The sequence below is a fragment of the Diaphorina citri genome, unplaced genomic scaffold, assembly GCF_000475195.1.
Source record: "Diaphorina citri unplaced genomic scaffold, Diaci psyllid genome assembly version 1.1 scaffold2529, whole genome shotgun sequence".
Lineage (NCBI taxonomy): Eukaryota > Metazoa > Arthropoda > Insecta > Hemiptera > Psyllidae > Diaphorina > Diaphorina citri.
In genome coordinates this window covers 61,362-70,269 of record NW_007379949.1, presented here as the reverse complement: position 1 = coordinate 70,269, position 8,908 = coordinate 61,362, and the positions used below count along the sequence as shown (strand labels likewise).

The window sequence follows — 8,908 nt, the reverse complement described above, 5'->3', positions numbered from 1 at the left end:
CGGGTTGGGGGAAATAGGGCGAAAAATTTTTTGTGAACCTTTTTTTTTCAAACTAAAAATCCTTTTTTTTTTTTTTCAAATCGGTTCGAGGTCCAAAATTTTCTCGAAAAAAAAGCAAACATTCTCTAACCCGATAACAGCAACCACATGGGTAATTTTGCACCAGAATGAGATTTTCACATCAGCTGGTCGAAAAAAATTTTGGACCCATTTTTTTTTATTCTTCCTTCTTGAACGGATTTGGAGAAAAATCGCGATTTTTTTTTTTTTCATACCCGAACCGGGCCTAAGGATTTTGATGTAAAATAAATAAGTGAAAGAAGCAAGTAGTGCTCAACAAATGCAACTTATACAGAACCAGATCAAGTCTTTCCTTAGCAAGAAACAGTACAACGCTGCCTTCCAACAGGTAGGTAGACTGGTAATCAGGAGGTCCTGGGTTCAAACCCCGGTACCCACCGCAAGTAGTGCCCAATGCAACTTATACAGAACCAGATCAAGTCTTTCCTTAGCAAGAAACAGTACAACGCTGCCTTCCAACAGGTAGGTAGACTGGAGGTTCTGGGTTCAAATCCCGCGCCAAGTTAATTAAACCTAGAAGAAACCTCTCCATCGTAGTGTTTTGATTCTTCTACTTTTACATTTTTTTTAATCTGGTAATGCCGCCACTGGTCGCAACTCGATTAAAGTAGCTACTCAATTGTCCTGACGAGACCGTGTGAAGAGGTGTATTCTAAGAATTGAACCCGTGGTCTGCGGTGTGCAAAACCACGTGTGATACCCACTCGGGCTCGGAGATTTTGAAATTTAAATTTTGACAACAGTGAGAATTTCAGAAACCAGGCAAATTGTGACTATATTTTAGGTCCACAGGCAAATCGATTACTATTTTTTTAATTCCAGGCCCTTACTGCACAGAACCTATCTCTTGTATTGTACGTATGTGAGAATGTAGACCCATCTACTCTGTTTGATATGAACCCTTGTCCTCTGGAACAACCCGTGCTTATATCTCTCATACAACAGATCGGAGGAGATTTGGCCAACCAGAGTATACTCAAGTGCTCGTAAGTATAAAATACATAGCAGGTTGCCTGTGCTTTGTCAGGGAAAATTGATCATAACTCGAGAACCTGAACCGATTTCGGCAAAATCCTACCAAATTTCAGTTTTTTAGGAGTTGGGGTTCTGGGAGGATACCGGCCTGAAATCCCCCTCAATCTTTGCCAACGAAATAGCAAGGTTCAAGTGCGAAAGGCATCCACTCGTAATTTTTTTTGTAGCCAAAACCAAATGTCAGCCCAAAGCAATCACCCTAGTTAGGGCTGATTGAGAAGCTGACGAAAAACGCCGCGGAGGATCTAGATTCTAGACATTGCTACAACTTACCTGATATCTGATAGAAAAACCCCCACACACGGTAGGGATAAGTTCAACTGATACGATAAAAATATTGAATGGCCGTTCAATTAGGCCGTTCAATAGGCATGGCCGTTCAATAGGCATGGCCGTTCATGTCACTCATCCATTTAATGGTCTTGCTCGGCGTAGCTTAACAAAAACGAACCGGAAAATAGCCTATAACCTTCAAGGGAGTGCAAGTAATAAGTTGACGAAGTTTTATAGCAATCGGATGAGCGGTTTGGCCAAGCATAAAGTTCGAACAAACAAACACACACACATTCATTTTTATATATTAGATTGAGCATTTATTTCCATCAGACAAACTTATCGGATAGAAATTCCCCATTCACGATGAGTTCTATCGCATGCGATGGACTGATACGATAAAACTCATCGTGAGTTGTAGGCTTAAGGGGTCAATCAGCAGGTACGAAAAAAGATCCTCACTGCCAGCCTAGTTAGCTTGGCTGGTAGCGCGTCTGCCTTGTAAGCGCTAGGCCGCGGGTTCGATTCCCGCCCAGGGCGGATTTTACCCTGATGTTGTTGTTGTAGCGGCTTTAGCTTTCGCCGAATGGCGATAGCAGAATAAAGAAAAGATGTCTTCTTGTATCTGCTATACACCTGGGTGATGGTCTCTAGCTCTAGCCATGTTAAATTGGCTCGCTCGTCCTGAACCGCAGAACCCTGATGGAATAAGGTTCGTTCTCGGAACGACTGGCTTTTTCCTATCCTGTCTTCCTTCTCTCTTCGCTTTCGGAATAATGAGACCTTAGCAGTTACAGTTCCCTCTGTCAAACCTCTTTGAAAAAAAAGCTTATACTAGGGTAAGTGTACCATTTATTCGCCCACCTAAAAAACGTACCATCTATTGGCCCACCTGTGGGTCTACGCCACATAAGTCTGCACTGGACGAACTTTTTCAAGATCCAATTTCATCAAAAGAAAGAGCTTAAAGATGCTATCGAACCAGTGCTATTCAAAGATTGCAGTCATAAAAACAAAAATTAAAAAAATGTGGGCAGGTGGGCCAATAAATGGTACGTTTTTTAGGTAGGCGAATAAATGGTACACTTACCCTATGTCGTTTCTTTTGCAGCTACATTGACGAAGCCCTAGGAGCTCTGGACATTCAACATTCCTCTACCCGAGAGCATGTACCTAAGGTTCTTCTCTCTACTTTGACCAAACTGAAATCGTTCTCCGTAGCACAACCGAACCATCCGGCCATTAAACATGTGAAGAAACTGGAACGTGTTATTCAGGGAGTATTGAGGGATTTTGAGTAAGGGATTTTTGATTTTAGGGATTTTGAGCGAGAAAATTTTGACTCCAGGGATTTTGAGCTCATTGGTTCGAGATTAAAAGGATTTTGTGTCTGGGCTTTTTGACTTTGAGGCCCGGTTCGAGTGAATATGGCTGAAAATTTTTTGGTGAACATTTTTTTTAAAAATCCATTTTTTTTTTTTTTCAAATCGGTTCGAGTGGGGGGTCCAAATTTTTCAAAAAAAAAAAAAAAAAAAAAAAAAAAACGAACAAACAAACATTCTGGAACCCGATAACAGCAACCACATGGGTAATTTTTCACCAGAATGAGATTTTCACATCAGCTGGTCGAAAAAAAATTTGGACCCATTTTTTTTTCTTTTTAATTCTTCCTTCTTGAACGGATTTGGCGAAAAATCGCGATTTTTTTTTTATACCCGAACCGGGCCTAAGGATTTTGATGTAAAATAAATAAATAAGTGAAAGAAATACCCGAAACTGTATTTAGTAAGGAGGAAATAAGTTTAATTTCGTTCTTAATGTCAGAACGAAATTTTGACTTTTTTTTGATACCTATATATTTTATTTATTTATATTTATTAGAGTGTAAATATAAATAAATAAAATATATAGGTATCAAAAAAAAAGTCAAAATTTCGTTTTCTAGAGATGTACACATGTGGGTTGTAAAGCTATAAAATATTGAGGGATTATACATGATATACATGAACATTTTTACTTTATTTTTGATTTTGAATCTGGACTTATCCTACTGGGAACTTGGTCCAAGAGTTGAGAATTGAATCAAAATTTTACACAAATTAGTTGTTTTTTGGGTAAAATTTTTGCACTATTCAATGTTAAAATATTTGATTTTTTTTTTCTTTTTCTTTCAATTATAAATTTTGTCAGTGTAAATTTACCGTGTAAAAAGTAAACGTTTCTTTGTACAGACCTATTGTTTTCTTGACTAGAAATAAAAGAGGATTCTTCTTCATTGAAATACAAACTTTTGTTGACTTCAAGTGAGCTTAGATTCCAAACCGTGAGACAAACACGGAAAGTAAGAAAATAATTGGTTTCTTCTTTTGTAAAAAAAAAAAAAAAAAAAAAAAAAAAAAAATGAAAATGCATTTTTTTTGTTTTTTTTTGACACAACTTTGGTGCCGGAACTGGCTTGCTATTCCATTCTTATCCATGTCCTTCGCTTCGCTCTGCGATTTCGCACGATAAATCATAGCTTACATTTCCCTCTCGGGCTCAAACCCGTCTCCGCAAGCAAGAAAAACCGTGAGCGCAATGACCAGTGTTAGTGGGAAAGACTAATTGGTTTCTTCTTTACATTATCTTTCCCACTCAAGTGGGGTCGAAATTTCGTGTTTGTGTTTTCCAAAGCTGGCTCGGTTCTGGAGCGAGGTTGCAATCCAAGTTTTTCTCTTTTCAAATCTTCTTTGATCTGTTATCCCATGTTATCTCATTTTTGGTCTTCCTCTTGTTTCTCTTCTCGCTCACTTCAATGCTTCTCACTCTCTTTGGCCACATATTATTATTTTCTATTTTTTTTATTTAGAAAAGATGAGTGTTCACACCGCCGTTTTTATTCGTTAGCCAATGAAACAACTGCCTACATTAGACGCATGTGCCTGGTGTCGAAAAAATGTAAATGCAGTTTCTTTGTGTTATTATGTCACAACTTTGGTGCTCACTGCAGCATTAAATTTTTGTCGATGGTGGGATTCGAACCCGGGACCTTCTGCATGGCAAGCAAGCGCGTTACCACTGGACCAACCGTGCCCCCCAAATTATGACAAATTTTTGTCGATGGTGGGATTCGAACCCGGGACCTTCTGCATGGCAAGCAAGCGCGTTACCACTGGAACAACCGTGCCCCCCAAATTATGCTTAATAATCTTAATATGCTTAATCTCTTCTTTCCACATGTCCAGGTTTATTTAATCTTTATTATCCGAAGCCGAATTAAACTGGACCAAAATGACCAGATATGTTGTGCCAGCTGCTATTGCCTGAAACAGATAATGAAAGAGATTAGATACTTGACTGTGCCAAATTGGTCGTGCCTTCCTCCCATATTTAACATGATTATTTTGCCCCTTATTCTGGGAGTCTCTTCCAATAACACAGTTGGTCCAGTGGTAACGCTAATCTTTATTATCCGAAGCCGAATTAAACTGGACCAAAATGACCAGATATGTTGTGCCAGCTGCTATTGCCTGAAACAGATAATGAAACAGATTAGATACTTGATGATGGATTTCACCAACGACTTAATGAGAGATTTAACTAATCGAAGAATTTTTAATCATCCAAAAAGGATATTTTAATAAGATAAAAAGGAGTTTTTAATGGTCCCAATAAGAGTTTTTAGTGATCCAAAAAGGAGGAGTTTTTAAAATCTCCTGTTTGAATAATTAAAAACTCCTTTTTCTATCATTGAAAATTCTCGAATTAGTTAAATCTCTCATTAAGTCGTGGGTGAAATCCACCATCACTGTGCCAAATTAGTCGTGCCTTCCTCCCATATTTAACATGATTATTTTGCCCCTTATTCTGGGAGTCTCTTCCAATAACGACTTTCTAAAGTACTATGTAGTAGTATCGTTCTTGCTACCCAAAATTTTCAATTATTTCCTAGGAAAAAGCAACATTTTTCCCTCGAGAAATAAAGGTTGGAGTTTCTATTCTTGGTTCTTACCGATGTAATGAGATGAGTGTTTAGGTTGAAAAATCCACCGGCTGAGAACTCGATGTTCCGGCTAGAAATGTGATTGGTAAACAGCATCAACTGGGAACACATTGCAATAACTAGAGAGTTTATTAAAAAATGTGTAGCCCGATTGCCCGATGAATAGACCAGAAAAACTAATCAAATTGCCGAAGATGTGTCAAAATTTTTGTTCGAGAGTTGGTAAAACACTAATTATTGCAAAATCGTCGAATTACTAATCAAATTGCCGAAGATGTGTCAAAATTTTTGTTCGAGAGTTGGTAAAACACTAATTATTGCAAAATCGGCGAATTAAAAAAAAAACTTGGAACTTATTTCCTATGTTAAATTTAAACAAAACTCTCACCTCCTCCTTTGTATTAACATCTAGATGTCGATTACAAATGTTTGCTATCAGACTGCGAGCTTTCTTGGCCTGGAAAAAAATAATGAAAATCACAACTAGACTCAGGCTAGGGAAAATAGGTCCCTACTGTACAACAAACTTAGAAAAAAAGACCCCAATCGGGTCCCTATAATATGTCCGAGGATCCCAAATTTTAATGAGCAAAATTTAAACCGGACACTATTGAATATACTGGATGACACACAAGTACGTACCTCACCGCTCGTAATATCACACATCTGTATCACACTGATAAACCGGACAATATACTGGATGATCCACAAGTAGGTCCTTATCTGTGTATGTCCCTCCTCATTGACCACAATGCCGAAGAACTCATAGTAAATATCAAGCAGAGTCGTAATGAACAAACACACAAGGGAAAACATGAGAGAATAATCGTAGATAGAGTTCAAATAGACGAGAGAATCGCAGAGGAAGATATGTGCAGTGCGGAGGTTGGAGACAGTGTTACATTTGAGATTGAGGGAGTAGGCATCCATAACGGAGGAAGCGTTGGGAACCGGCCCGAGCTTTGTGCTTCTTAATACGGATCTGAAATGAGAGGAAGCACAATTGAGGTTTGGTAGAGGGAACTGTAACTGCTAAGGTCTTACTGTCCCGAATTCGAAGAGAGAAGGAAGACAGGATAAAAGAAAGCCAGCCGTTCCGAGAACGAACCTTATCCGTTCATTATAAAGTCCGCCCTGGGTGGGAATCGAACCCGTGACCTACGAGGTTGGAGACAGTGTTACATTTGAGATTGAGGGAGTAGGCATCCATAACGGAGGAAGCGTTGGGAACCGGCCCGAGCTTTGTGCTTTTTAATACGGATCTGAAATGAGAGGAAGCACAATTGAGGTTTGATAGAGGGAACTGTAACTGCTAAGGTCTTACTGTCCCGAATTCGAAGAGAGAAGGAAGACAGGATAAAAGAAAGCCAGTCGTTCCGAGTACGAACCTTATCCGTTCATAATAAAGTCCGCCCTGGGTGGGAATCGAACCCATGACCTAGCGCTTACAAGGTAGACGCTCTACCCACCAAGCTAACTAGGCTGGCTGCCAGTATTTCTTGAACTCTGGATTAACAGAAAACTATCCGTGCTAAGGTCGGGCATTAATGTTATTAGCTTTTCCATCAAAGAGAATGAAGTAGAAAAAATATGGTTTAAACAATGTGTTTTATTCATGGAAAATAAATGTCAAAACAAAAAACAAACAAACAAACAAACAAATTCTAAACAGTAACACCAAATAAAAGATTAATGTCAAGCATAGTCCACACTTCTGTTGGAAATGTCATAAAACATTATCGTCCGACATTACAAACATAAGTAAGTGTGGACACTGCTCAACGGATAAAAATATCCTGACAAAAATATAAAAAAAAGTATGAACTAGCATGTCTAAAGTAGGAAAGTTTTACTGAACCTAATATACATATCTACAACTAGCCAGCCTGGTCAGCGCCTGTTTTGTAAGCACCAGGTCGCGGGTTCGATTTCCGCCCGGGACGGACTCTATTCAGGTAAGGTTCGTTCTCCGACCCGCGACGCCAAGATGTCAGTAGTTACAGTTCCCTCTATCAAACCTCTTTATGAAATATACCTACACCTAACCTAGTAAACAATAATATTAATATAGCACCACAGAAAATTAGACAATATAAAAAGGAACAACAAAATTTGCACATGATAATAAACTTGGAATGATCAAACTAAAGTTAAAGATAACAACTAAATGTACTTTTAATTCGTAAAAAAAGTCCCAATATTAGTAGGTACCCATATAAAACCTTTCTTTTATATGGAAAAATAACCAATAACATGAATCAATATATAAAAACAAAAGATCAATAAGAAGCACCAGAAACGACGGAACACATCATGTGTGAATGTGGTGTTGCCTCTCACAAACAACTGCTTTACGTCTCAAGCATGATCATAACACGTGGAGAAGTCAAAGAAATCAGTCCTTAAAGAACCCTGGCCTTCGTAAGAAGTCTAGGGCTCTTCAAAAAAAAAAAAAAAAAAATAAAGGGAAAGTCATAAAAGATCTAACCAGGTCGCAGTGACCAAAGGCGTTTATTATAACCAATGGCCCTACTTCTACCAATACCAATACCTGGAATCGAATATACAACCCGTAGGCTAGAATGAGGAACTGCAGCTCGGTGATGTACACTTGAATGCTGCTGAAGTACATGTAGTTGAAGTATAAGATGTTAATGATGGTGACATGACTCTCGTACAGTTGGAGAAAGCGAACCTGTGGGGGAAGCAAACGAAATCAAGTGTACCAAAAATCAAGGGAAAACCAACCTCGGTGTAGTGAAACGAAATTGAACAACCATGCAGTGAAAATGAACAAAACCAGCCTAGTTAGCTTCGTTGGTAGCGCGTCTGCCTTATAAGCGCTAGGCCGCGGGTTCGATTCCCGCGCTGGGCGGATTTTATCCTGAAGGGATAATGTTCTTTCTCCGAACGGCTGGCTTTCTCCTATCCTGGCTCCCTTCTCTCTTCGATCTCGGGACGATAAGACTTTACCAGTTAAAGTTCCCTCTGTCAAACCTCTTGGAAAAAAAGACTCAATGGTGTACCTACTGGTTAGCGCGGTGGACTTGGGCTGTGTAGGTTGATGGTTCGAGCGTTCGAGTCCAAGTCAAGTCATAAAATTTATTAATTGGGAAATTCGGGATGTAGTTGGGAAATTGGGGATAGATTAAGTACGCGATGGGAACTTCGGGCCCCGTAAAAAAGCATCATATAGATATGGAAGATCCTTGAACGGACACTCACCCATCCAAATACCCACCACGCACAACGTTGCTTACCACATTGATACACAAGTTGATAAGCAAACAAGTAGCGATGAGAATAATAGAGAGAACATTGTGAAATCTCACGTTACTGTCTATGAATATTGTGGAGTTGTATAAATCACTGTAGTAGAGAGACTTGTACAACTTCATAATGTACTTTCTCAGCATGAAGAGAGTTGTGAATTTAGACACCAGGGCTGCCACACTGATCTGAAAGAGAAAGTGATAGTGCCTATTTAAGATGTTTGATATAACTGCGATCAAAAAAAAAGTTGGATAGAGGGAAATG

At 39.0% G+C, this 8,908-nt stretch overlaps 3 protein-coding genes across 6 annotated transcripts in view; 1 reads left to right on the top strand and 2 right to left on the bottom strand.

Moving 5' to 3' along the window:
* Positions 1–2,762, top strand: part of LOC103519084 (enhancer of mRNA-decapping protein 4-like) — a 5,697-nt gene extending 2,935 nt beyond the window's left edge. Inside the window, exons 2-4 of one of the 2 annotated variants that reach the window (XM_008484166.3) lie at positions 331–409; positions 904–1,067; positions 2,501–2,762. In XM_008484166.3, coding sequence (XP_008482388.1) covers positions 341–409; positions 904–1,067; positions 2,501–2,690 — 423 coding nt within the window. In that variant the 5' untranslated portion in view covers positions 331–340 and the 3' untranslated portion in view covers positions 2,691–2,762. Of the gene's footprint in view, positions 1–330; positions 410–471; positions 544–903; positions 1,068–2,500 lie in introns of those variants that run through there. The other variant, XM_017448057.2, reaches the window with a different exon arrangement.
* Positions 2,763–4,577: 1,815 nt separating this feature from the next.
* Positions 4,578–6,348, bottom strand: LOC103519087 (putative gustatory receptor 28b). Of its 3 annotated transcripts, none has more exons than XM_026830696.1 (4): positions 6,014–6,348; positions 5,760–5,828; positions 5,381–5,470; positions 4,578–4,691 (listed from the first exon to the last, which is right to left on the bottom strand). In XM_026830696.1, the coding sequence occupies exons 1-4, from the start codon at positions 6,299–6,301 to the stop codon at positions 4,620–4,622; spliced, it is 519 nt and encodes a 172-aa protein (XP_026686497.1). In that variant the 5' UTR covers positions 6,302–6,348; the 3' UTR covers positions 4,578–4,619. The 3 variants fall into 3 exon arrangements, with proteins under 3 accessions (XP_026686497.1, XP_026686498.1, XP_026686496.1); XM_026830695.1 differs by lacking the exon at positions 4,578–4,691 and adding an exon at positions 4,827–4,898; XM_026830697.1 differs by lacking the exon at positions 5,381–5,470 and having other exon boundaries at positions 4,599–4,691.
* On the bottom strand, positions 6,343–8,901 carry LOC113471495. The gene is made up of 4 exons (XM_026830694.1): positions 8,632–8,901; positions 7,900–8,066; positions 6,530–6,633; positions 6,343–6,353 (listed from the first exon to the last, which is right to left on the bottom strand). Exons 1-4 carry the CDS (start codon positions 8,785–8,787, stop codon positions 6,343–6,345), a joined length of 438 nt encoding a protein of 145 aa, XP_026686495.1. The 5' UTR covers positions 8,788–8,901.
* Between the last annotated feature and the right edge of the window lie 7 nt (positions 8,902–8,908).

What these genes read in the sequence shown, in the direction of transcription:
- LOC113471495 (XM_026830694.1), bottom strand. Translation starts at nt 8,787, where the DNA reads ATGCTGAGAAAGTACATTATGAAGTTGTACAAGTCTCTCTACTACAGT. An exon ending in TCAACTTGTGTATCAATGTG is followed by an intron (nt 8,067 to 8,631) that starts GTAAGCAACGTT and finishes CTTCCCCCACAG; the next exon opens with GTTCGCTTTCTCCAACTGTA. An exon ending in TTGGTATTGGTAGAAGTAGG is followed by an intron (nt 6,634 to 7,899) that starts GCCATTGGTTAT and finishes CTCTCATTTCAG; the next exon opens with ATCCGTATTAAAAAGCACAA.
- LOC103519087 (XM_026830696.1), bottom strand. Translation starts at nt 6,301, where the DNA reads ATGGATGCCTACTCCCTCAATCTCAAATGTAACACTGTCTCCAACCTC. An exon ending in GTGATATTACGAGCGGTGAG is followed by an intron (nt 5,829 to 6,013) that starts GTACGTACTTGT and finishes ATTTTTTTCCAG; the next exon opens with GCCAAGAAAGCTCGCAGTCT. An exon ending in ACACTCATCTCATTACATCG is followed by an intron (nt 4,692 to 5,380) that starts GTAAGAACCAAG and finishes TATCTGTTTCAG; the next exon opens with GCAATAGCAGCTGGCACAAC.